Source organism: Coloeus monedula (genome assembly GCF_965178545.1).
Source record: "Coloeus monedula genome assembly, chromosome: 3".
NCBI lineage: Eukaryota > Metazoa > Chordata > Aves > Passeriformes > Corvidae > Coloeus > Coloeus monedula.
In genome coordinates, this window is record NC_138783.1 from 106,730,653 (window position 1) to 106,757,609 (window position 26,957).

General features: G+C 36.7%; 1 protein-coding gene across 3 annotated transcripts in view; it reads left to right on the forward strand.

Annotated features, from left to right (window-relative positions):
* The window catches only part of POLA1 (DNA polymerase alpha 1, catalytic subunit), a 186,557-nt gene that overhangs the window by 67,056 nt on the left and 92,544 nt on the right, over positions 1-26,957 (forward strand). For 2 of the 3 annotated variants that reach the window (XM_082278622.1, XM_082278623.1), the window contains exons 28-34: positions 1,191-1,283; positions 5,359-5,564; positions 6,852-6,984; positions 8,009-8,140; positions 10,143-10,317; positions 17,511-17,692; positions 19,421-19,552. In XM_082278622.1, coding sequence (XP_082134748.1) covers positions 1,191-1,283; positions 5,359-5,564; positions 6,852-6,984; positions 8,009-8,140; positions 10,143-10,317; positions 17,511-17,692; positions 19,421-19,552 — 1,053 coding nt within the window. The remainder of the gene's footprint in view (positions 1-1,190; positions 1,284-5,358; positions 5,565-6,851; positions 6,985-8,008; positions 8,141-10,142; positions 10,318-17,510; positions 17,693-19,420; positions 19,553-26,957) is intronic. The other variant, XM_082278624.1, reaches the window with a different exon arrangement.

Genomic DNA, 26,957 nt, shown 5'->3' on the forward strand with positions numbered 1-26,957 from the left:
CCATGTTGCAGTTTTTACAGCTGCATTGATGTTCCACCACTGTAAATGTCAGGTTTTCTTTTTTTTTTTTTTTTTTCAAATTAATATCATGCAACTAGATGCATCTGCCAGTTTTTTTTCTGTTGTGACATTTACTGGTGTTGGCAGTTTTTCTTTTCACCTTTTTTCTTGCTATGCCTTTCATATGCACCTCAGGCTTTTTTATGTTCCTCAATTTGTCTAAAATCTGCTCCATTATCCCAGAGTATTATGGAAGTATGGCTGGTGTTTGAATAAAGTCTTCTCCAAGTAAGGCATTCAAATTGTTACAAGAATGAGAATCAGAAGTGATATGAGGGGCAGAGTGTCAAAGAGAAAAGGTTCAGTAAATGTTTGTGTTCGTATCTGGGTGTAATTGTTCAGTAGTTCAACCTGGGAATATAAAACTTGGGAATATAAAATCCTTATCCAAAAGGAGCATTCCTTGAAAGATCTGCTGCCTGGGGAGGATGAGCACAGGTGGTTGGATTAGCAGAAGTTAAAAGATGGGAGTGAGAAGGTGGAAATGTTAAGCCATCTGCACAATCTGGAAAAGTTTAAGAAGAGCAGCCTGATCTGGACAGTGCTGTGGTATTCTCAGTTGCTGTCATCCACTAGCCAATGCTTTCACTGGATTTGTTTGAAATAGAGAATCTAAGTTCTTTTTTTCTTTTTTTTCCCCAGTACTATTGTGCTGGCTGCAAATGGGATGTGATATCTGACTGTGGCATTACCTTTCAAACACTTTGGCTAAATGCCTTGCCTGAATTTGTCAGCAGTCTTTGAGTGGAAGTGATCTTCTTGTGTCTTAGCAGCCCAAAGTTATTTCTGATCAGAGTTCCTGCTGTTTCTCAAGATCAGACTTGTTCACTGACTTCTTTTTCTAGTATTCATTTAGTAAAATTTTACCTAATTATATTATGTACATAACTGGACAGTGATCTTTTAAACAGATCAGTGGCTTAACTTTCTTTATTCTCTTTAAATTCAAATGTTCTAATGAAATGTACAGACCTATCAGTAAAAATCTATTTTACGTTTTCCTGCTAGTATGCTTTTTAGTGTTTAAAGGACAGTATATTTATGATATTTTTGAACCTTGAAAGTTATGTGGGACTTGTAGAAGATGGAGTGGTTCTCTTTGGTTTTTCAAAGCAATTCTTTTCATTTAGATGAACCTAGAAGTGATTTATGGAGACACAGATTCCATTATGATAAACACTAATAGCACCAATTTGGATGAGGTCTTCAAGCTGGGGAATAAGGTGAGGAACTTTTAATTTTAAAGCTTTCCTACATAGGTGTTTTTACTCTGAGTAGAGGAGATGGTATTAAGAGAGGATTCCGTGGCATAAGCAGAGAATATTCCATGAGAAAAAACTTAACAATGTATGGAATCTATGAAGTAGTAAAATCTCAGAGTGCTCTCTTTCAGGTGTGGCTATTCTGTGCATTTTTAAAAGTGATTTCATTGCATAACAGGTTTTATTTACTAATCCTAAAATAGCAGGAGATTCTCAATATTTGGTGAACCAAAATGTAAGGTACAATTTCTCCTCCACATTAATTTCAATTACAACATGAACGGTTCTGACTTTTTTTTTCACGAGGGATGTCTCTCAGTTTAGTTTTGTTTAGTTATGTAATTTGTATGACGCTTAAGATGTTACCAGATTTCCAGTGGCAAGTTCAAATACTAATTTCCATGGTATATCAGATACAGAAGAGATTTGATTGATTAGGAGCTGGCAATAGATGATGTGGAAGTTTTGTGGCTCTCTGAAATTGTGGAAGAGAAGTGAGAAATGTGTAAGAACTTTCTAAAGAAAAGATGTAAATGAAGCTGTTTTTGAGAGCGGAAAGAAACTGTGATGAAAATGAGAGCCATGAAAAGTCTAAAATACCAAAGAAAGCGTAGATGTTTTATTCAGTATAGTATTAAACAAAAGTAATTTAATTTTAAGGCAGGGGAGTGATTCTGGGGTTTTTTAGAATACTTCTACCTTCATGCTAGTGGGTACATTTAGAAGTAGATGGGTTCAGGAGCAGAAAATGGGATAGTATCTTGATGTCATAACTGAGTAGCAGGAGGGCTGCTGCCATGGTAGAAAGCAGTCTTTCTTGTTTGTTTGCCACATACAAGATTATATAGAATTTCAAGTGTATATACAGTAGTGTATAAGAAAGCTTAATCTTACTCCAGTCGAGTGTATGTGGTTCCATTCTGGTTTGGTTTTTGTCCCTGTGCTCCCATTTGGTGGCTAAACATTACAGAGGATAGTTAAATAATAATAACTTTTATGAAATCTGACAGGATAAGCATAATAAGTTAAATACTTCTGAATTAGAGTCAGGTTTTCTGAGAGAATTGGTAAGTGTTTGAACTTGTCAGCTGCTGAGTAAAATCTTAAGCTTTTTTAATCCATTGTAGTTCTGTGTTATGTATCAGTTGAGGGTTTTTTTTAATTAAAAAAAAAGGATGGAAAGATATGTTTTGATTAAAATCGAGTACAAAATACGAAAACTGTAAAAGTGAGTAAACTTATACCTGTAAACCAGCACAATCAAACCTAGCATCAAAATTGCAGGAGTTGTGGCTTTCAATAGTCTTTCTGTGGCAGAAAAAAGTGATTAATATCTGTCTCATTTCACATATTTCTTGTTTGTTTGTTTATTCCCCAAGAAGGTGACAGTTGCTTTTTTTGTAAACACTTTGATCATTTACATTTTCCTTGTTTTGAGTAATTCCTATTTAAAAAAAAAATCAGGATAAAGAATTGTCTGTTTTGATGAGGAACACTTAAGAAATGTCTCTGCTCCACTGCATAATAATTTCGTTCCCAAAGTCTCATGTTCAGAGGTGAGGATTATTTCTATTGCTCTCACTGTACTCTTGTTTTAATGTAGACTGTATGGAAGGCACACAGGTTTAATGCAAACAATTACAGTGAGAGCAGTTAGTGAGTGTACCCTGTTCAGATGTAACGTGTGAATTTATGGGTTGTCTTCAGCAGTGAAGCATTCTTCCCAGAGATTAATTTTGGTTTTTATTGGAGGAAATTCTCTCACATCCTTTCTGAATTCCCCCATCTAACATGTGTGTTCTCTCCCACCCTTAACCTTCCATTATTTATATCCATGCCCTTTTTTGTCATTAGTCAGCAGAATTTATTTCTCATTTTCTGTGCATCCTTGTGAATCAGATTTGCCAGTACATTCCGTACTGAACTGTTGCTGGTTTTTGAGCACTTGGTTAGTATGATATAAAAAAGAAAAATTGAAAATACTTTAAAAATTGCAGAAAAACATTCAGAGGAATTGTTTGACTGTTTTAAGAAAGAAAGTATGAACCTCTTAGCAAAATGGTTTTGCCTCATGATGTCCTTCAAAACTTAGAGATATACAGGAGGTATCAAAGTAATGGTAATTCCTACAATAGAAAAAACACAGATCCAAGTGAGAAAAATTAAGTACGCACATATATGTATACACAGAAATGGAAAATGTGTAAGGAGGGTTTTGGTTAAAATGGTAATTTGGGTTCAAAGGTGGATAGAAAAACAGTGAGATTTTATGCTAAATGTACTGTTCTTGGTGAGGGCGTCTGTTTGATGGCAAAAGAACTTGAATCCATATCAAACTTCAGTGAGACACAAGAAAAGGATAGTTCATAGTTGCTGGTAAGAGTGAATATGGAAATACTGAAAATCAACTGGGAAACTAAGTTGTAGGGGAAAGAAAGTAAAGAGTAGAGCATGAAGACAGAACAGGACACCTGGCATATGCAGATACTGTCAAAGAATGTACATGTCTTGGTTTGAAAGACAGGTGTCTGCTAAGGAAGGCCGGAGCCTCCCTTGGCATGGAAAATGTAACCCCCTTTCCCTCTGAATTATTATAGTTTTGAAATTAAGGGGCTAATTATATGAGAAATAGGAATAGCAGTTCTTTACTAGTATATGTAACAAGGCAATAGTACAGAAACACAGGCTTAACCTGACAGTCAGGAAAGGACCTGACACCCTGCCGGGCAGGGTGGTGGTAGCAGTCCCATTAAGTGGTGGCTGCATCCTCTTTGAAGTGGTTCTGGTGAAGTGGTGATCCTGTAGAAGGGTCTGACCCTCCTCTGCACATCCAGTGGTGGTTATGTAGCTCTTGTCCTCTGGGAACCCAGTAGGTAAGGGCTGGCTGTGGTGTTCCAAACCTCAGATTATACCCAGGCAGGAATGCTCGGCTCCTCCCCCTGGGCGGGGCATCTCACAAGGGGATGATGTAATTTTATGAGTCATGCAGTGAGGCTGGATGGCCCATTAACAGCAGATATACCCCAGAGGGAGTTATCAGGGATGTGTCTTGGAAGAGATAAAGAACACTGCCCCACCTGGTTTTAACAGATGGTGATAAAATATATACTTTTGGTTACATCTTACATTGTAACCTAAGACAGTAAAGTAAAAACATATGAAGAGAGAAAAAAGAAAGAAGCAAGTGGGAAACTTTTAGCCAAGCCAGTAGGTGGGTGAATATGTACTGGAACCAAAGTTTGTTGTTTAAGGTTCATGCTTTTTGAGCTGTTGAGCTTCTGTCCCTTTACAATGGAGGTAAGAGATACTTGGTACATACTATATTAAGACAACATATCAAGTGCTATTTGAAGCTTTTGTATATGGATAAAACATAGCCTGTGTGTAGAAAAACAGCACCTTTTCCTCTCAAGGAAATCAGGCTATGGAAAAGGTAGGTATATTGTGGGGAATGGTAAAAGAAACGCTTGCTTATGCATGTTTTTTGTGAACATGCACGCACAGAGCTCTGGTCTGCAGTCATAGTTCTTCTCCCCTCCCTGGTTTAGGGTGAGAGTGGGAAGAAAGAAAGGTGCCTTTGCAGGATAGCTTTTCTTTAAGGCTTTTTGCATTTTCTAAGTGACCATCTCTTATCTTTCCCTAGTAAGTTAGTCCCTGCTGTGGAATCCCTTGTTTGCTTAATTTATGTGAGAGGTTAGATGGAGTAGCTGTCCTGGTAAAATGAGCTGGAGTCAGTTATCTCCAAGGTCCTCCAATCCCATGTTTCTTTACCTTGCATAATTTTGTTAAGGAGTTAGATATACCAAGGTGTAGATACTGAAAAAGTCGATGGGTGAACTTTAATTTTAGTAGTAGCTCATAGTTACTAGTGTGTAATTAATTAATGATATCTGATCAGTCTTTAAAATGTGTATGCAAATACACAGTGTATAGTGTAACTTGTTTTAAAACTTCAGAACAATGCATTTAGAGATGGAAGTTAAATTTGTCCATAGTTAAATTGTTGCATTTGTTTTTAATGTTGGTGCATTTGCAGATCAAAAGTGAAGTGAACAAGCTGTACAAATTGTTGGAAATCGATATTGATGGAATTTTTAAGTCCTTGCTGTTGTTAAAGAAGAAGAAATACGCTGCTCTGACTGTGGAACCAACAGGAGATGGGAAATACGTAACTAAACAAGAACTGAAAGGATTGGATATAGTCCGGAGAGACTGGTGTGATCTTGCAAAACAGACTGGAAAGTAAGTTTCTGTGTGGCATTGTCTACTTTGCTCTGTTTTAAACAGTACATGATTCATAAATGTTTGATACCGTGTGGTTGTTTTCTGAAGAGCACAGATTGGTAACTAACATCAGTGTTAGGACTTAGTTGATTTTTTGTAGGAGATGGTAAATGTTACCTTCTGGCATTGGTAACAGGATATACCTGGGCAAGTCCAAATGTCTCCTAATTTCACTATCTGGTTTTGCATCTGCTGTGGAAGCAGTGCTTTTGAGTTGTCACAGTGTTGTAAATGCCATTTAATAAACCAGAGCTGAAATCTTGTGAAGATGGTAGATGCTGTCAGCATTTGGAGTCATAAGTTCTAGGTCAGATTTTTTTTTTTTTCTTAAGATGAGTCAGGTAGCTGGTGGTCAGCACTTTTAGCACCCTCTACAAAAATCTGGAAGTGCACTGGATGCAGCCTGAGGATGTGATCCCTTTCCTCAAGACTGCTTCTCTTTCCTTTTGCAATGATACTATGCCATCCTCCTTTGATACTACGATGGATACTGGATTGGCTGTTTATTAATTGTCATTGCACAGGGCATTTTAATGCTTTAATTCGGTAGAAGTAATACATTTAGCACCATAGAAAGAAAATTAGAGAGAGTGGAGAGGTGGTCATCTGGGTGCTGACTCATATTGTGTACTGCCTCTTGAAAACTTAAACAGCTCATGGTCCAAATGTATCCAAAAATGAATACTTGTCGCATCTGTGAAAATACACCACACACTTGCTTACTGTTCTTAAGACTTGCATTTTCTAAGAAAAGATGCATCATAATAGAAGCAAATTTTTCCAAGTTAGGAATGTATTAGTAATTAAAGCTATACAAATGTTGGAGAGTGTTCTTTAGTGACTAACTCTTCTGCAGCTGGCACATCTTCCAACCACATTTTGCAGCAATAGGCAAGACTTCGCTTACTTGGTATGTTCTCTTCTCCCCCATCTTAAGATACCTGCTATGGAATAATGAATGGAAAAATGATATGGCAGCAGAAAATAGAAAGTTGCGCTCAACCATTCCAAATCACTATTTATCATTAGAACTATTAGCAATAATTGGCTTTTAGTAAAATAAGCAAATAAATAAAACCCAACATAAAATATACTGGCAATTTTCTATAAATTTTTCATCAGACTTCATCCTCAGGCTATTTAATGTCTAGAGAAAACCTGGGGCAAGAGCAGATTTGTGTCTACTGTGATGGTTTTGCTTCGCATGTGTCAAGCTTTTCTTATTTTTTTGTACTGTTTTTGCAGCTATGTAATTGGTCAGATTCTTTCTGATCAGCCCCGAGATATAATAGTGGAAAATATTCAAAGGCGACTTATAGAAATTGGAGAAAATGTGGTCAGTGGTCAGATCCCAGCTAATCAGTTTGAAATAAACAAGGTAAATGATCTTGCAGCTCTTTTCTGTCTCAGAAAAACTTTACTGTTCCAATTATATTGACTGCTGACAAAAATATTGTTATGTAGGGGGGTGTTTCACCAATGAATTGGGTATTACATGCCTCTCTTATGCTTCTAATAGAAGAGATTCATCAAATGTCTATCCAAAGTCTTTTTCTTTCACCATCTGGACATCTGTCTGCTCTGTAAGACTGTGTTAATCAGTTAAGAAATGTGTTCAGGTTGTCATATGAATGTAGAGAAACCACTGAATTTTATGGTTGACTTAAAAAAAGAATGTTCTGATACAAATACTCTAAGAGCACTTAGTGTCCCAGTAAAAGATAAATATAGCAAAATGTTCACTTTAAATACCTAAAGTTCCTCTGTTCTAATACTTCAGAAAAAAATGTATTTAACCATTAAGTCAAGTGTAGAAGTTGTTTCTAAGAATTGGGATGACAGTAAATATTTAAATGTAGCATTTTATTTTATTTAAAGGAAAAACTCATTGTGGAATCTCAGTAGTATGAGATACATGGAAATACTTAAATTCAGTTGTATCCTCTTGCTTAAGAGCTTGTTAAGTACACTTAGCTACATGATCTACCAATTTACTGTATGACCTTAGCAGGACCAGGAGTAACAGGGTAATCTCTGGCTCTGTTTTTGTATTTTGCGTAATATTGTCATCTTCAGTTTAGTTTAATTTTAAAACAATTGCATTATGATGATAACTGTTTTGAACTCTAATGCATTTTTCAGATGGTAATTGTCAAAACATTCTTTTGTTTTATTAATAATACTTAAAAAGTTTGGAGGAATGGTACCTAGGGCTTAACATATGGCAAATACATTTGTTACAGTTTTTTCATTTTACTTTGTGTTTCAGATGTACTTGTGAATAGTAGAAGGATAAAGATAGCTACTATGTAATCTTGTCTTTTAAAGTTCTGAGCTGTCCATCACTGAAGTAACAGATTTTTCTCACAGGTATGTTTCTCTTTTCCCCTTTGATATTTTAGGCATTGACCAAAGATCCCCAGGATTATCCTGACAAAAAAACCTTGCCACATGTGCATGTTGCCATGTGGATAAACTCTCATGGAGGCCGAAAGGTGAAGGCAGGAGACACAGTGTCATATATCATTTGTCAGGTAAAAATGTCTTTCTTTATAGCTAAATACTAGGTATTGTTTTGAGATGTGGCAAAGAAAACCAGCTCAGCTCCTGGGAAAATATGTTCTGGCATTTCTTTTTGGTGAGGTAGTCTTAAATTTTAAAATAGTTGGTTTTCTGTACTAAATTTAGTTTCATAGAGCCATTGTGATCAGCTCAGCAACTATTTCCATATAGTGGCTGGTAAAATTTCACTGAATTCCTTCATGTTTGGAGCTAGAACTTACTTCAAAGAAAATACCTAGTCTTCCTTTTAAGCAGAAGAAAATTCTGGTGGTAAGAACCTGTCATTGGTGGACAGCTGATTGTTGTTGTTGGTTAAATAGTGTCATTGTTATTTCCAGTTTCAACCTGTGTCATTGGATCTGGCATTACCTCTTATGTATAGACTGGGAAATTTGAGCCCCTTTCTGGTTTCAGGTGTTTATCCTGTAAATGCTTATCATTATTTCACAAATATATACTCCACTTTGGTTCTGCTAATTAAAAAAAAAAGTGTAGGTTGAGTTAGATGGACCAAGGGACCTCTTAGGCCAAGCTGATGAACTTGACAATGTGACTATTTCAGCTCCTTCATTATTTTAAAACTGAAAGATACTGTATTTGACTTAATTGAGAGTTCTTAGCCTGGCACCCTGAAGCTGCCAAGACTTTTGAAAGCTGGGCCACGGGTGCGGCTGAGCAGTGGCACAGTACAAGAGAAGAATATACTTGTTGAAAGAAGGGAGCTGAAGGAGTTGCATTGTAATTATTTTTGCAAAGCAGCTGGATGAGCTGAATAGTCCTAAATTAATTTTGTTCTGAATACTAAGTTGTCTGAAAGGAGTAGGAGGGACCAATGGCTTGCAGTCTGTCTTTATTAGTGATGGGTTTTCAGTCCATGGTTGCTGACCCTATTGAAACCAGTAGCTTGTCTTAAATGAAAAAATGAAGGTGTCGTGTATTAATGCATTAGTTTTATTTTGCTGGGAAAAAAAAAAACAAAACAAAAAAAGAGACTGTACTTAGAAAAAACAAAACCCCAGAACTGTTGTGGTACTTCCCCCCACCGTGCCCCATCCCTCTAAGTGTTTATGTCTATTACGGAATCTTGCTAAAATACTGCTTTAAGTTTTGCTCTAAGATTTTTGACACACAGTAAAAATGAAATTTCCTAGTGCAGTTGAAGACTGGGAATATGATTTTACAGATTTAAATGAGTTACATTTTCCAAAAGAGTACTGTCATCTTAGATTTGATACTTAATTCCTCCATGTATATTGTTTTCAATTTAGTTATTGTATTTCCAAATTAAATTATTTTCTCCTTATCTTCCTCTCTCAAGTTGGAGAAGAATGTAATGTATATTTTAACCTCTAAATGGTGTTTCTCTCTTGGCTTGGGATGTCACCATACATTTCTTTTGATATTTCTTAATATTTGAGAATTTCCTCTTTCAAATCAACACTGCTGCCTCTGTTGTTTATTCATATGCCAATGAGCGATGGTCCATTCTCTGACCATTCATTCTATTTGTTTCTTTATAGAATTAAAGAATATAAATTTCCTAGCAAAACAGATATAGTTTTGATATCCACGACTTAGAATTTGCTTGTTGTGCAAAATGATAATGCTGGTTTAGTACAAAGTGAATCCAAAATGCATGCCCTCTGTGTATTTTTAACTGGGCTGATAGTTACAATGTGTTTTCATTGTGCATTTCAGAATTGACAGATGGGACTGTTTACTCTGTCTACTTGTACTGATTTGCACGTGTAGGCTGCAATAATACAAGCTGGTTTTGCATTCTTGAACTTGCTAGTTGATGCCAGCATCAGCAATGCAGTTTTTTTACTACTGCTGGATTTGTATTGGATGCATAATAAATCAACCAAAAAGAGTGTGTAACAATTTTGCATTAAAATAATGCATAGTATTTGAAACATCATCCTTTGTATAGACTTTTTTCACACTTTGTTTTGTATGTGTCTCCTGTCTTAGGATGGATCAGATCTCAGTGCCAGCCAGAGAGCATATGCTCCGGAACAGTTAAAAAAGCAAGAAAATCTTAAAATTGATACTCAGTACTACCTGTCACAGCAAATACATCCGGTAGTTGCTAGAATATGTGAGCCCATAGAGGGAATTGATTCTGTTCTTATTGCAACGTGGTTAGGTAAGTATTCTAAATTCAATTTATTTAAAGAATTGCCAGATCCAAAATGAGAGGTATTAATGTATGTTTCTCAGCAGAAATGCTTCCCCAAATCAGTCTTTTTACATTGAGCAATAGCTTGTGTTACACAGCCTGTAGAAAGCAGTGTGGACTCTTAAGTATATTTATGACTCCTGCAGAATAGTGTTTTTTCAGAAGGTGATCACTAACATAAATTTAATCTTACAATCCTTGTTCAGAGTTGCAAAAACCTGCTTTTCAGAAATGACAGTACTATTGCATGTCTTTGAGATTTGCTTAAGTTACTAAAGGGGTTCTGGGGTGTGTATCCAGAATTAACATTTTTCCAAAGAGAAATGCTGGCATCTCTGGCATCTTCCCAGGAAAAAAACAAGTCATAAAAATAATGAAAGAATGCAAGTTTTTACGAGGATGTAAGTTAAGACTTGATTGCTAGAACTGACCTAGTGGATAATAGAAACATGAAATCTTAATAACAGTTTTAACTGCTTCATATGAAGGAGTTAAGTCGTCCCAAAACCAAGAAGTGCTGTCAAAAAAGAAACCAAACTAATGTTAGTGATAAACAGAGTCAACAGTTTTAATTCAAATGAGCAACAGGGAATTGCTCTTGCTAGAGTAGTTTTTCCTTTTAAAAGGATGTCTAATAATTAGAATTAGAGATTTTTCTGCCCTACTGTGATTGCCTCTTTCTTTTCTATTCCCTAGGCTTCTTATCTCAAAAAACTGAAAGGTTGAAAACTTGTTAACAGTTCTATTGGGTCTCTTCTTGAAAATGCTATGCTCTGTGTGTGTATTCCTTTTAGTGTTGTTTCCTCCCCAGAAGTGATTAACCAACAGACTTGACTGATCTATTTGATAAATAGAAATTTTGTGATTTGTATCCCACATGTAGTTTGTTATTTTTAAAACTGTTACTCAAGGACATGAGAAAGTTGTTAATTTTGCTGGCTACAAAATTCTTGACAAGACTGCCTTTTCTCTAGGAGATCTTCTTGGGGAGTTGTGCTGTGTCAGTTTAATAGTCTGTTTATGCTATGCCCGCGCCTACAGGAAGTTCAGACCTGCAGAAATTATTTTATTCAGAATATTGGAATGCTCAAGGGAAGAGCTGGTCGTCAGCATTTTGTGTTTAGGTAAAGGCCAAGATCCAGGATTTGGCCACTTAAAGTCACCTGGTAGCAGGTTGCCTCAGGACTCTTTACCTGTGTATCTGCATCTTGGTAGTTCCCTTAGGAACAGCTGATCAGCTTCCAGATTGTACTTAAAATGTGTGCAAGAAAGGTCCTGCCTTCTTGTTTCTCAGGAAGGGTGATGATAGCCATGAAGGATCTTAATCTCCCAAGGCAATCCTTGTAACATGCAGTGTTTTTCATTTATATTTCTGAGTTGTTGAGAAGGCGTTAAAGACAGAAATTCTGCTTTTTCCGAGTCAGCAAAGGTGTTTCTTGGCGGCATTTGATGTTGCCATGTGTCCTCAGCAGCTCTCATGCTTTGAGGAGGTGTCAGCCCTGCTCCACACATGCAGGCTGACCATACAAATCATCCTGTTTATTATGTGGCAGGGCCTTGGTATCCAACTTTCCCTTGATGTCAGAGTCGACTGTGTGGTATGCCTGGCTGAAAAGGTCAAGCATACTTGGTTAGGTTGAAGGGGTTTAAAATAGGCAGCAAACTTGTACTTCATTTAGGTGAAAGACAGGAAGGATTTCTGAAGCTAGTTTATTTGGCAAAGATTGTTAGTCCTGTAGAGTTAAGCTCAAATTCAGAGCTCTTATTCACAACAGGTTAGATTTTCAGAAGAGACTGGCTCCCTTCAGACACCTAAATTAACTACCCAGATCTTAAGAGCTCTGTGCTGCTTGATAGCACCTACTGTTTGCAAAAGCCTGTGCTGCTTTTTGCACTGTAGTACGTTCCAGATGAAAATTTCTTTTATGGTCTATTATAGCATCATGCAGCTGAGCGTTTTTTAATAGTCCACAATTGTCAGTCTGAAAACCTGTATGTATCTATTACAATCTTAGATTTGAAGTGTGTTCAGTTTGACCTTGCTGTGTACAGTCAAAATTTTATCACCTTCCCTAGCATTGTTTTCTTTGGAAAGCTTAAATTGAGCTTGAGGGTAAAGGCAGGTCTTTTTCAAGACTTCTGATCTGCTTAGGTTTTCATATATAGCACTTGATCAGAGTTGTACGTAAGTTATTGCAAGCTGAAGTTACCTTACAGGGTTTTTTAATGGTACTGGAGGCATGGTCAAGTGGTTTTCTTTTGAGAAATCAGAAATCCTTTGCAAGATACAAAGGAGTACAAAATACTTGAGTCCAGCTTGCTAAAACAAGCAAGTATGGAAGCTGTTTACTGTTCTGGGATGCTAAGTTGGGCTTTTTACTTAGTATTTTCATCATGATATACATCCAAATGCACATTGTTTTTCCCATCTTGTTGCAAAAAGGTGCATTTTCTGGTTCTGGACGATATATAAGCAGCATATATGTGGACCAAAACTTTCTTGCATTTTCACTGTTTGTGTCTTCCTCCACTGATCAGATTTATTGTGTTACATAGAATATGTGTCTGTGTAGGGAAAGTGGTTGTAGGAAAAAGATCTTGGCTGTATGTTTAACAGAATCTATAATCAGGCTTGTTTATAAGGTAAATGTTTTATGTCACCCTGCTAGTCTGAGTAGATAAAATTGAGCTCTGCTTGGGGAGCTTGGCTCACATCAAAGTAATGAAAAGTTCTTTGTTCTGTCTGTGCTCAGAGCAAGTAATTTTAAACTATTTTAGACACAGAAGAATGGGAGCAAATAATGCAACTTAAAAATTGCAGAGAACCCCTTAAATATCATATTTATTCACTATGGAATCAAGTTGAAAACTGCCTTTTGTTTTGGGGCTTACTAGGAGGTCTGCCTAGCCTTTGAGTGATGGAAGTTTATGGTTCTTAAAAAGGAGAACCTCATGGGCATACTCTTGCACTCACTCTCTTTGTCGTGAAGTTTCTGAGGAAAAGCAGTGACAAGGTGAGGATTGTCTCGGTTTGTAAAACTGAATAAAGTGTGCAGTCTGATCAGTTATATCATTTAATAAATCTGATCTTCCTAAATCTTGGAGACCTTACTTCATCCTTAAGATACCTAGCTTTTAAACTGGAAGAACTGTATGGCAGAGCAATTATCTTACTGTATTTCAGATAAGGGGTTTTTATTAATACGTAAGTACTGCTTCTTGTCTCAAAGAAAAGTCACATCTTATTTGTGTGTTGTCAGAAATATGCAGACATTATGAAAGCAGAGTCATTTAACCGTGGGATTTTTGTAGTTGTTACTATGTAATATTATTTGCTTCATGATGGAAGTTGATGACTGCTGTCCTAGACAGCGTCATGATGTTCTGAAAGAGGTATGTGCTGCTGCCTTACAGAGGAATGTGCACATCGGTGCTCTGCAGGTTGCTTGGCATTTGGGCATTTCTTAGGAAGGCTGCCTGATTTTAGGGAGTCACCACTGGGTCCTGATGAGGCTTGTCATTAAGAGTACTTACCAGTACTGCTCCTTGCTTTGATTCAGTGTCTATGTGTTAGCTGCTTCTTGTAAGGAAACACATCAGCACCGAATATATTGTCTTTTTATATTGTCCTTTATTATTATTAGATAATCGTTTAATAGGTGTTTTTAATACAGTGTTCAGCAGCTGGTCAGTCTCCAGACAGAAACCAGGATAGATGCTCTCCTTGTGGCACACAGAACTTACCTCAGGTTCTGACTTGTTTGTTGTTTTCCTCACATTAGAGAGTGAAGTGAAAGGGCAGTGATGAAAACTAAGACTAAAGTCATGACGAAATTTCATGACGATACGATGACGAGCCAGCCCTAGAGCGTGTGAACTTTGCTGTTTGTGGTCTGGCTGGGTGTTTTTGAGATGCTCCAGACCTGCTCAGAAACTGAGAATTGCTAAAGCGCGTTGGGCGCTCTGAATGAATAAAAGAAACAACAAAAATATGAATGAATAAAAGAAACAGCGCTAAGATGAATGCATAAAAGCAGCAGTACCGACGTGAATGAACGACCGAGCAGCCCGGCCGGGCGGGCGGCCCCGGCCCCGCGGGCCCCGCTGCAGTGCGCGGCGCCGGCCGCGGGGTGGCAGCACCGGCTGCCGATTCCCGGCCCTGCGCCGGGTCCCTGGGGAAAGGTGCGGGCGGAACTCCCGCGGCCCCGCGCACCTGCGGCTGGAATGCGGCATCCCGGGAACTGCCCCCGGGCCCCGCACGGCTGCCCGGCGCTCCCGCGGCGCCCCGGTGCCCGCCGCAGGGCGGGGGAAGGACGCGCACCAGCGATCCGCAGAAATGCTGCTTTTAAAATACTGCATTTGGTAAAAATCTCTGACCGTTTTTTCAGGTTCTTGAGTGAGCTGCTTTGCTTGCCAGTTAGTAAATGTTTTAATTATTAAATAATTCAGGAACAAGTCCCAGAACTTAGTTGTATCGATTACTTTGGTCACACTGCTTTCATCAGCACATTTGTAATGTTGCGGTGCTTTGTCCTGCATCCAGCCTCGTAGTTTTGGTGAGGTGGGAAAGCTTACCTGCAGTGCAGGTAATTTAATGATAGCCCTGAAGACTTCTTGCTGCCAGAGTAAGTCAAAGTCCCTTTGATTTTTATTTTTTCTTGATGTAATAGGGAAAAAAAAAAAGAGTTCAAAGTTCACAGATTAGTCTCATCCTAGTAATTTAAAAATTACCAAAACCAGATATTTTTTTTTAACTCCCCAATCAGATAGCCCCTGTTTTGTGTACCAAGTAAAATAGTGTGGCCAGTGTGACCTGGTCTGAGAAGATACATGTTTGTGTGCTGAAATGGATTAATTGAGCCAACTTAACTATTCCTGAAAGGAGATAATAGATAAAATAGGTCCCAATTCCACAAGATAATTAAGGTAGGCATGTTCTTTGAAAGCCTGATTTGTACTCCCTTTTATTTCACTGTGGCAGTTTGCACACCAAAAGTTAGGTGTATGCTTAATTCAGCACAATATTTTTTCTGTTGTTTTTCCAGCCAAAACAGCTAAGTTCAGAGACAGGTGTGATTTAAATTCACACAATGATTTTTTATTTTTCTGTTAAACTAGTATTAAATGACCAATATTTACTGTCACTGTTTTTGACTCAGTGTTGGAACACTGTGGTTGTCTGAAGACCAGCATTTGTCTCCTTTTATCTTTTTTAGTGAGCTACTTTGCTCCATATTTGCCTTTTGGGAAACAACCAAAGATAAGTTTCTAGCCGAACTGTAGTGGTATCTGTATCAGAAAGTTGTAATGATGTTTTTGCATTCCACTTCTGAACTCAAAGTAAACTGAGAAATTTTGTTTTCACCATTACTACCTTAGATTCAACCTACTGCTTGCTTTATTTTTTTACAAAATCTGAATACTGAACTTTCTAAACCTTTTATCTACTACCTGCGTGCTGCAGAACATACTCTCTGTTTTCTAAAACAGCAAATATATTACCAGCCCTTTTATTTAAAAAAAAAAAAAAAATCAAAAAAACCCCCAAAACCAAACCAGAAACAAACCCTTACAGCCTTTTTTGGGGGATACCATATGTATTAAGCTGTAAAATATGCTATTAGCAGTGTATTTTGCTTTGTATGCTCTTTCTTTTAATGAATAGTGGAGAACTATATTTAAAGTTTAGGAACCTCCTGGAGGTGAAGTGTTACCTTTATGCATTGTCATTTTTTTCTTTTGACAAAATTGGGAAGATTGAATAAATTTTACTGGAACCCATATTCTATCAAGAACTAAATAAACTTATTTGGCAATGGAATTTTTCCTTGTCCTTGAATTTGTTTTAAGACTGCAACATAAAAATTCAGAATAGTGGTATTAAAGTGAGACATATCAATTCTTTTATGTAAGGACAATCTATATTTGCCTGTATAACACAACTGTTTTGTAAGTGCAATAGTATTTGTATCATTTACCTGAATATTGTTCCCAAGCATTGTCATTAAGTGTAACGGTAGTTATAATAAGGTGAAGCTTCACTTTCTATCTGTGGTCTTTGTTACATTTCTTATAGGAATTACTACATTTTTGGAACTGAAATTTATACAGGATATAGATTAATACATGGTAATGTGGTACTTGCCTAATGTCTGTTAAAAATATTTTTTGAAGTGCTTCTCTGATCTTTTTGTTTTACTGGTAAAGTGAGCCACACTTTTCTGAAGGTTTTCTCCTGCATGCTCATTCGATTAAGTTTTTTTCCCCAACATGTGTTTTTTCTAAAGTTAACAAAAAAACCCTGTAAATGAGATGCATGGACTTTTAAAATGTTGCACATGACAAAGGATGACAAAACTTGAGGATTTTTATTAAGTTTACTTTGGCAGTCTTATTCCCAGAACAGTGAACTTCGTGCTTGCTTGCTTATTTACTTATTTGTAGTTGAATCAGTATTTCTGGGATCTCTTTTGTGTATTTATTTGTTTAAAATCTTGAGTTCTGGCAATCAAAAATAAAGCACTTTGTCTCCAGCGCTGTGGTTTTAAATGCTGCTGCTGAATTTTAACCACTGCATTAGATTGAAACCTCCATGCTGTTAACCACTGAGCCAAAATGAAATCGACCACTGCATTGAAATCAGAGTTGGCAGTTGTGTACGGACTTGAAGGAGTTGGTAATAGCAGTGCACCCGCGTTTCTTTAATGGGGTTTTTATTCTCTGTTTTTGGTTTTAATGGTGCCATTTTGATTTAAAGACTGTTTCTTAATAACGATGCACATTTTTATTGAAATATTTTCTATGTAACTTAAGAAGAAAATAACAATAAAGCTATCCGTTAGGAGTAGTTTCCTCAGAAACAAAATGTTCTCTTGCATACTCCCATGATAATGCAGTGTGCTTGTTTTATTTATAAAGCAATCTTGCGTAAGAAGATAAGTGAGATGATTTCTTCATGTCTCATGAACCTTTATTCATGGTTAAAAATTGTAGAATGTTGTTATGTTTTATAGAGGAAGTTTTGCTAAGGAGAGATTTTCAGCTTCTGAATTTGCATTTTGTAACTTTCTTTTGAATCTGCTTCACCAAGCATATGAAAAATAAGCCTGCTTGCATGGTTGACCTCTTAGTCTTTTGAAATTTTTGTTTCTTATTAATAGGACTGGATCCCTCCCAATTCAGAGTCCATCACCGTTACCATAAAGATGAGGAGAATGATGCCTTGGTTGGTGGCCCAGCTCAGCTCACTGATGAGGAGAAATATAAGGATTGTGAAAGATTCAAGTTTTGCTGCCTCAAATGCGGAACAGAAAATATTTATGACAATGTCTTTGATGGTTCGGTTAGTTGGATTTTTGTTTGTTTCATTTCTGTTCATTGGTGAGGGAGAAAAATGCTTGTAGGGAGAACAGCTTTTCAGATAGGATTCATATGATGTTGGAGAAGATACCATATTGTTTCAGTCCTGCTATTTATAGCTTTGGAGCAGATAATTGCTGATAGGATGGTGCTGAAATATTTTTCCCATTTTTACATTTCAGCTGCGTCGTCTCACAGAACTGTGAGATTATCTGGCTTCATTAATCTGTTTGCCCACAGTCGTGAGTGATTGTTGCTGTAACTTTTTAAAGGAATCCTTATCTTAACACCTTAGTAACTTGTAGTTATCCATTTAATAAATTTTTTTGTATAGCAATGACAGTTTCTTATCCTAAATCATATTAATTGGAACAAAGTGCTTTTTAAACTTGTGTTTATCTTGCTACGTCCCACCTCCCTACTTGACAGTAAGGTTTTTCTATGTTATCTTCCCTTCTGTCTCTGTGAATTGAATAAAAAGTCATAGGGGTACATTCTTGTTGAGAAGTTCTGCCAAAAAATGTATCTCTGGCCTTGGATCACAACTTGAAATAGGGCCAAGTATTTAACTCTACAGCATGTTATGTATGTATTAGTCATCGGGAAATTAGCGAGCTTCAGAGTAGTGAAAACCTTGAAACTGAAAGCAAATAAATCTTTTATCTAAATTAAAAGTAATTATTTCAAGTTAATTTGGACAAACAGCAGATGTTTTGCATTTTTTGAATCAAAATAAAGCAGTCTTTGGAAGCAAGTAAGAGGAAAAGACACACAAATCGAGTGATACTTTGTGAATCCTTGACTTTTGTTCCTTGCAGCTGTAAATAAGACAGTTAATTGCATGTAGACTTGACAAGTTGCAGATGGGCTAACTGGAGAGGAGTGGATGTCAAACTCCTTAAAAAAATACATATCCCTACCACCAAACAACAGAAGAAATCCTGAAACCAAGCCAAAAATCTCCTCTATTTCACCTGGAATTAATTAGTGTTGTGAGTGGGGGGTTAGCCAAGATGGCTCACAGCAGCTAAGTCTTACCTTGAAAGAAAGGTTTTCTGAAAGCTGTATGACTGTCCAGCCTACCAGACTGTTGCTGTATTAGGGAGAATTCCACTAACTTAATTTCAGCTGTTCACACAACACTTCCAGGTTCTGAAATTTTAATGTCAGGTGTTCAGAAGGTTTTGAAAATAAGGGAATGAGATAGTGCAGAACCGTAAGAGCTATTCTTTGAACTAGAAGAAAATAAAAGATGATCATTTGATTCTTCTTTAATGAGGTTTGTCTCTACAGCCCTGTTGGTAATTTCATAATTAGTATCTATAAGGTTGGTTTCAAAGTTCTGATCAGAGGACTGAGGCAGAACTTTGTCTCTGATAAAACAATAAACCTCTTTTTATTTGGTAGACATAGGGGAGCATGATTTGTCCACAGATTATTTTTCTTTTACTCAACATCTCTTTTTGAATTACTAACTTTGTGGTGTGTTCTCTAAAAGAGCTTTCCTTAAGAAGAGAATGTGAAGGTATCTTGACCTACAGTTTTCCCATATGGGTGTGGCCAACCATGATGGGAAGAAAGAAGGCCCAGATATTATGGGCCCTTTAAGACTGTTACTTTTAAAAACATATGTGTTATGTCTAAACTCCTGTGGTAACTTCTGCTGCCATCATCTGTCCTAATGATGCTGTTTTTACACTTCTGTTTTCAGGGGCGATTTATTGAACCCAGCTTGCAAAGGTGCAGCAAGACAGAATGTGAAGAGCCTCCTTTCAGCTATGTGGTTCAAATGAACAACAAGTTACTACTGGATATTAGACGCTGCCTCAGAAAATACTACAGTGTAAGTATGCAGAAAATACTCTGCCATATGAAATGAGTTTTTGAAGTAGTGCTGGGTTTTTAGTGACTGTCATGTTACCTTTTTTTTTTTTGTATAGAGCAAGGTAGTAGCATGCAGCATCAAACCCCAACTTGATGAAAATAAAACAATCAGTGAATTAAAATATTAATTTAGAATGTTTGTTTTCTCAGTTCAGGCTCAAGATAGATATATTTACATTTTTGTAACTGTGTGTGTCAGCATTATTACAGATGTAGTAGCTCTGTGTTTTCCAGATTCTTAGCCAGAGTGCATTATCTCAATGGTTTTAGGAAAATCTGTGGAGCTTATCAAATCAGTTTCTCATGTAATTGAAATATGATTCTCTTTCTTTAACTCAAATTGATGTATATTGTGTTACATTGTGAAAAGGAAACCCAAATGTATATCTGTAAAAATTCTTTGAGGGACAGTAGGAAGGGAAATACAGTGACTCTTTCTTAATAGTGATTGGGAAGGGAAAAAAAGAGGAGACAGATGGATGGTTAATTAATTTGATATAATTCTCTTTTTTTGAGGGGTAGTGCAAGAAATCCAAAGTGCCAGTGGTAGTGGTTGACTTTGTATGGAATTGTGGGGGAAAAAAGTGTATTTAAAATTCCTGTCTTCTCACTGTCCAACATTAGGACAAAACCCACCATGCTTTTTAACTTATATCAATATGTTTTGCATTTCTAATGTGCTAGAAGGACAGGAGAAATTCTTATTGCTAATAAGAATAAAAAGCGGTATAATGTTTTGCTCTGTTCTGTTTTTATTTTGGTTGGTTGGTTGTTTTGTCTTTTAAGACCAAGCTATGAACCAAACTGAAATGTTTAAATGTTGAACATTGTAATTTGCTTACATAAATCTATTAAGTATCTTACTACATGGTATATTGGATAATTAAGATAATGAAAAAGAAAATTATTTGTCCATGTAAGTAAAAGCTTCAGGGTTTTTTTAGTACTGAGAATTTACTTTTAAACTAGTTAGCTATAATAAGGTTTAAAACCACTTTTTGGCTGTGGAATACATTCAGACTCTGGAAATGTGAGATTAATTTCCAGATTGCACATTAATTTTCTTTTTACAAAAGGGCTTTTCATGGAGTTGGGCAAGTAAACTTTTTGTCCTGTTAGCTCCTAGAAAATCGGATGCTGAGACTTTTAGTTTATTCCTTTCATCCAGTACTTGTAGTGACTGTATAACAGCTGGAGTTGAAATTCATCAAATGGGTGTTTGCACTAATATATATAATCCTGTAAGTTGTAAAGACACACCCAGAAGTATTATGGCAAAAACTGTCTGAACAAAATATTTAATGAAACTTTCAGGCTCTTATTAAACAATCTCATATTGTAATAATTGTGTCTGAAGGGCACAGAAATACCAATTTGTATGGGTCAAATATATTGTCACTCCATTATAAATTTTTTTTAGATATTATTTTGTTTGTATATCCTTCAAATGGCACATAATACAAAAACATAAAATGCGAAAATGGTTTTTAACCTGTAAATAATGAGCTGCCTTTTATGAAGACAGCCCTATCAAGAGCCTTTCAGCCTGATCCACAGCTCACTGAGATGAATAAGTGTACTTTTTTTTCACTGAGCTTTGAATCAGATTTTTTTTTTTTTAGGTGTTTAAGTGTTCAAGATCTTGCTTGTTGTTTCCTTTAGTCTATTGAAATGCTTTTATATGTGGCTGTATAAAGTGGGGGGGCGGGGGGGGCCTAAAATCTAAAAGTAGAAAATCATCTTGCCCTTTTTGGCACATGAAACTGTGTTAAATAAATACATACAATCATGATATACTACATTCCTTTAAAAAGATGCAAGTGTAAGTGTATAAATAGAATTTTGTAAGCCTGCTACAATCCCATTGTTTTTGTAAATAACTCGCCTTTATATGAAAATATCTGCAATCGTTTTTTGCCATTAAACATTGAAATGTTTTATATTTGACTTCCAAAACCCATCTACCATTGCTCCAGTATTTACAGATTTCTTAATGGTATTAACAATATCAATTTTGATAATCTTACTCTTAAATGTAAATATATTTAAAAATTACATGGAAGGATTTTATTTCTTCTCAGAAATGCATTTATTCTATGAGAGATTGATCCTGTTGTGTGCTTTTTTTTTTTTTTTTTAATTCTGCTTCAGAAGAGCAAATAGATGAAAAGAGAGAGAAACGCTAGCTAATCTAAATTGGGAAATGAAGAGGGCTTTTTTAAGCATGAAAATTTCATCATCTTGTCAGCTGGCAGAATGCCTGCTGTGTGGATTCACAAAGGCTAAGAATTACACTTTCATGAAATTTTCCTCACTAACTGCCCTGGTTAATTTGAAAGATAACCCACTGTTCTAATTCATTCCTCAATTGGGCGGTGCAGGTTTTATCTTTGATCTGACAAAGCATTTGTGTTAATCGTTTTGGCCCTCTACTAGACACTCTTGGGATTGTGCTTTTACAATAAATGTGTCTGTGATAGCTCTTTAGTCTATTATACTTACAATAGATCCATAGAACTGGTAATTAATTCTGTACTGCTTTGGAAATGGGGAAGAATAGGTGTAGCTCTGTCAAGTGCTGCTGGGAAGTTTGTTTAGCTAGTTCATTTTTGAAGTGTTACCCTCAGCCATCAATGAAACATCCATGCTAGGGAATGGGTAAAAGCTGAAATATGCAAGCATAAATGGAAAAACTGACCAATTTCTTTGCTTAAGCAGGATGTAACTTCATTTATAGTAAGTGGATCTAATTATTATGTTGGAACCTGCTTTGTGTTTCCCACTGGAATATTCAAATGCTCATTTTTGAGCACTTGGTAAACAAATACACACTCTTTTAGATCCCCTTTTAAAAGTCCTGTAAAAGTCAGTATTCATGACAATAAAATGAATCCCATATCTTATCCAGCTGTTCAGATGTTAGTTTTGCTAACTAAAAAGAACTGAATAAAGGCCCCCAACATGTTGCATATGCCATTTGAGTAGTAGCAAAATGCATACAGAATTGGTTGGACTGGGCAGCTGTTGTCCCCGAAGCAGCAGGTTTTTCTTTTTTTTTTTTTAATACATGTATACACCTGTGCTATTGTTAGTAGTATATTTATAGGCTAAAACCTGCTTTTATATGGATGCTCTTTCTATGCTGTCTGATTAATAGTGTAGGGCATCTGCAGAACTCTGTATGGTTTTCAAAACACATAAAATGATGTGAACTTTAAAAGAGTTTTAAAAAAATACTGAGAAAATCTTGTTCCAACCTGTATTGTTTTTGTTTCCCAGTCTTTTTCTTCTGGACCACTGTAACCCACAGGCAGAAGTGAGTTTGAAGGCTATTGAACGCTGCTAAATAACTTTATACTGTTCAGCTGTGAAAATTCAGTGTTCAATAGCCCTCAAAATTTCTCATTTCTTACCTGTGGTGGGGTGGTCTACTGCTTGCACATTAGGTCGCAGTATAAATGCACCTTCAAGATCTTTGAATTACTTTTTATATATATATTGCTGTTCTGGCTCTTGTATATATGTTCAAGGGATTTGCATTAGTATTTTGCGCACTTAAAAAGGTAAAATATTTATAAATAAGATAACATTATAAGAGGCCATAGCATTCACACAGGTTTTGGGATTGTGTGGCATATTTGCTTAAGAGAACAAAGATGACAGGGCTCGTTCTGAACCGGAAATTTCCCACACCTCAGTGAAGTACATTGCCAAGAGCCCACAGGTGTACACCCCATGAACAGGTGAAAATATGATTGTAGACGATGGTGATGACTTCTGTAATAACGTTCTCACAACAGTCGTGCACTGAAAGTGTGTTTGTTTGGTGGGTGAGTTGGGGTAAGAAATTTCTTTGGCGTGAGGGAAGGGTGTCTTGTAGTGGTAATAGTACAATATCTTATTTATTTCTGTGCTAATAGTACTAGAATTACATGGGCATGTGATGAAGAGTAGTTAGGGCCAGAACTGTGACACCAGCTGATGTGGTAGGCAGAATCAGATAGCTAGCCTCTGCCTTCAGATTAACTCCAGTGATTATTTTCAGTCCTTTCTGTATGTATGGAAATAGGTTTCTGAGTCTTTTCCAAGTTTCAACTTGTATCACTGTCATTTTGGTTTATACATACAGAAACAGAGATGTTTATTTTTAGTACTGACAGCTTCCAAGTCAAGGCAGAATTTGGGGCAATTGGAATGAAAGAGAAAATATTAATGTAATTCCCTTCACAGTTTACTGGGAATGTGAGAGAGAGAAGGGAGGTTGACGCCACATTATCAGGAGTTTCCTTCTCCCTTCCACAGTAGTATTTTGTGGTCCTCTCCTTGACTGAGGTTGACAAATGAGTTGTGTTTGGAATCAAGTTTTGGTTAACCAGGAGCAAGTTAGAAATGTCTTGATTATTGAACAGGACAGTCAGTATTCTATCATATGGAAGTGTAATACATCTGTCATAATTTATGTTTATCGAATAATAAAAGATAACTCTTTTGGTCACAGTGTGTAGTGTGTTTTGGGGAAGCAGTTATTTGTCACAGCACTCATAGAGTCCATTAACTGGAATCGATTCGCTATTACTGCAACTTCTCCATGATCTGCCCTGTAAAGGAATTGTTTGGTTCAGACTTCTAGCATCAATACAATTTTTAGTGAAGTGTTTCAAAGTAATGATCGATATGTCTTTACAAAGGGTTTAACTCTCCTCATTGGATTTTACCAGCCATGACGGACATGCATCCATCTCACTGGTGGTTGAGAGAGGCTGAGTATGACTCTCCGCACTCCAAATTTTAGCCACTGAGAATGAGTTAACGTAAGCAAAGAAGCAGAATCTGTAGTTAGTCCCCAGTCTGGTACCTTGCAAGAGAAGGCTTAATGACACTAGATATCTCTGTTAGCTCTTTGTAGAAAAGGCTCCCCAGGCTGGCCACCACATAGATCAGGTTCTAAGAAATGTGGATTGCTTCAATAGAGTAAAACTAGCTTTGTAATTTCCTCTGTAGGTAGAATGCAGGAATGTAAGGACTTATTATCACAATAATTTGTCTGCTTAGGCTTATAAATGGCAGTATTGTGAACACTGTGTTACAGGAAGTGTGCCCAGAGGTAAATATGGTCATGGTTATGATTGCCACCAAGTGTGTAATGTTTACCTAGGTGATTGAATCACTCATCTAATAACAAGATGTTGCTGTCTTCAGAGGATTACAGAAAGCACAGTCTTTGAAGGTACTCTGTTGGAACTGATCTGTTGCCCCGGTCAAAGCAGTGATGAATTTCGGCAACACTTGGAGAGCAGGTTTGTGCTGCAGTTGAGAGATGCAGTTGCAGCTCAGTGTATCTGATCTGCCTTTACACTGACTACAAAGTGTGTAGCTTTGGTGTCCCAGTAGCAGCATTTGTTAGGAGATTCTGTAGCCAAGAATTTTAAATGTTGGGCAGATCTGTGCATCCTGTGGAGAGATATATCACAATGGCATTACTGATAGTGCTTGAGAGAGAGTGACCAAATGTGTCCTCTGGATACCTTGGACTGACAGAAGCACTACAGATACTGCATAGATTTGGAGGATTTGCTGCTTTTGAGTCTATTTTAATAAAAAATAATTAATCACAGGAGGGTTTATAACAAATCACTGGTCTTGAAAGGATCGTTGTTCATCTTTCTTCTTTTTACAGGAGTTTTAGAGAGCTATTTTAAATTGTTTTAGGTTTTTATGTTGAGTTTAAAGTTTGATGGAAAATTATCCCACTAGTCTATAATTAGAGGCATTACAAGAAGGAAAAGTCCAGGTGATCTAAATAAGGAATAAAGTAGGTCTTAAAACCACCAGTTCTCATGGAATTCTGACGTAGTTAATGCCTTATACTATAATAACTTGGACCAACCAATTACTGAAATACCAAACCAGGCTGAGTCTCTACTAGTCTACAGAACTTTTAATAGAGAGCCATCTTGCCAGGAGATTCCACAAGTGCACAAGTTCTGTTTGCCTTGAAGGCTTGATGCTGTTGATATGTATGTAACCAGGAATGCTTACACTGCCTAAGCACCTTGCATCCATCAGGAGAACCAGAGTTAAAATCTGAAGCTGAAGAGACCATATTTTCTCTGGACATAGTTCCTTCCGTAAGAATAAGTTTGCTTGATGTTCGTGACCTAAAAGTGATGTGCTTATCAGAAATGTTTTTGTAGAAGTCACTATTAATATGGAAATCCGTGGTCCAATGCCAATTTTAGGAAGTGAAAATTACTTGCTTTAAGCCCTTTTTAAAAAAACCAAAACCTAAAATAGCACCATCTGTGGTAGTTCAGAATTGAATGGGCACATAAAAGGAAAAAATATGGATTGTTTTATAATAACTTCACTAAACTTTACTTTTGTGTTACCTATCCTAAAGTTTCTCAGTCTTTATCATGAATTTTTCCTTCAGCTTCAAAAGTAAGCTTAAAATAAATTTTACAGTATTTGGGAAACTAAAATGTTCTTCAAGCAGTTGCCTTCTTTTGTAAACAGTTTTGTTTGATGCTGTCTTTCATAGTCCACATTCCTAAAGATAATTGAATAAGAAAATCATGGGGGTGGGAGGCAATTGAGGGCATACATGAAAAACTTCATCTGTGTTTGCCCTAGAATGCTTTTCCTTTTGGCATAGTGGGAATGGCTTTTGCAGGTGTTTTTTTTTTTCCCTACTCTTAGATGTTAAAAGAATTATTTCCATTTTTTTTCTGGTTTCAGGCAGTTACTGTTGCCAAAAATAATTCTAGCAATGTTCAGTCAGTCTTCTAGTTCTTGATAAAACACTCTTAGAAAAATTAAATAAGATGTTCCTCAACAGGAGTTATTTCAGTATTCAAAATCTCGTCATAAGGAAGCTTTATAGTTAGAATGCAATTTTAAAATCTCTTATTTAGCTTCATGTAAGCAGCTGTTTAGGTCTCGTTGATGTTTAGTATTTGGTGCAGCAAGGGAAAGTGGGTGAGTGTGTCAGCATTCGAGAATTGAATACATCTAGTGGGGAGTACTTCACACCTTTCGGCTTGGTTCCTGGAATCAAGTTTATATGTGTGAAAAAACCTCAGAGCAGTGAGTCTGAGCAGCAACATTTAGTTAAACTCTTCTGCCTTTGTGTCCTCATTCATGTGCTTGGGAGGGGGAAGGTGACCCTTGAGCTGGGTGAGACTTCTGGGGAATTACTAATTTTTCATACATGGTGGCCAAGAGAAGCAGTACCAGCTATAATGCAGCAAATCTTCTGTAAGATATCCTGTATCCTAGGAAATACCATCACCAATTTTAGCAGCCTGTGCTGTGTTAGAGTTGACATTTGTTCCTTTTCCTGACTTGTGAAACCTGTAGTTCTA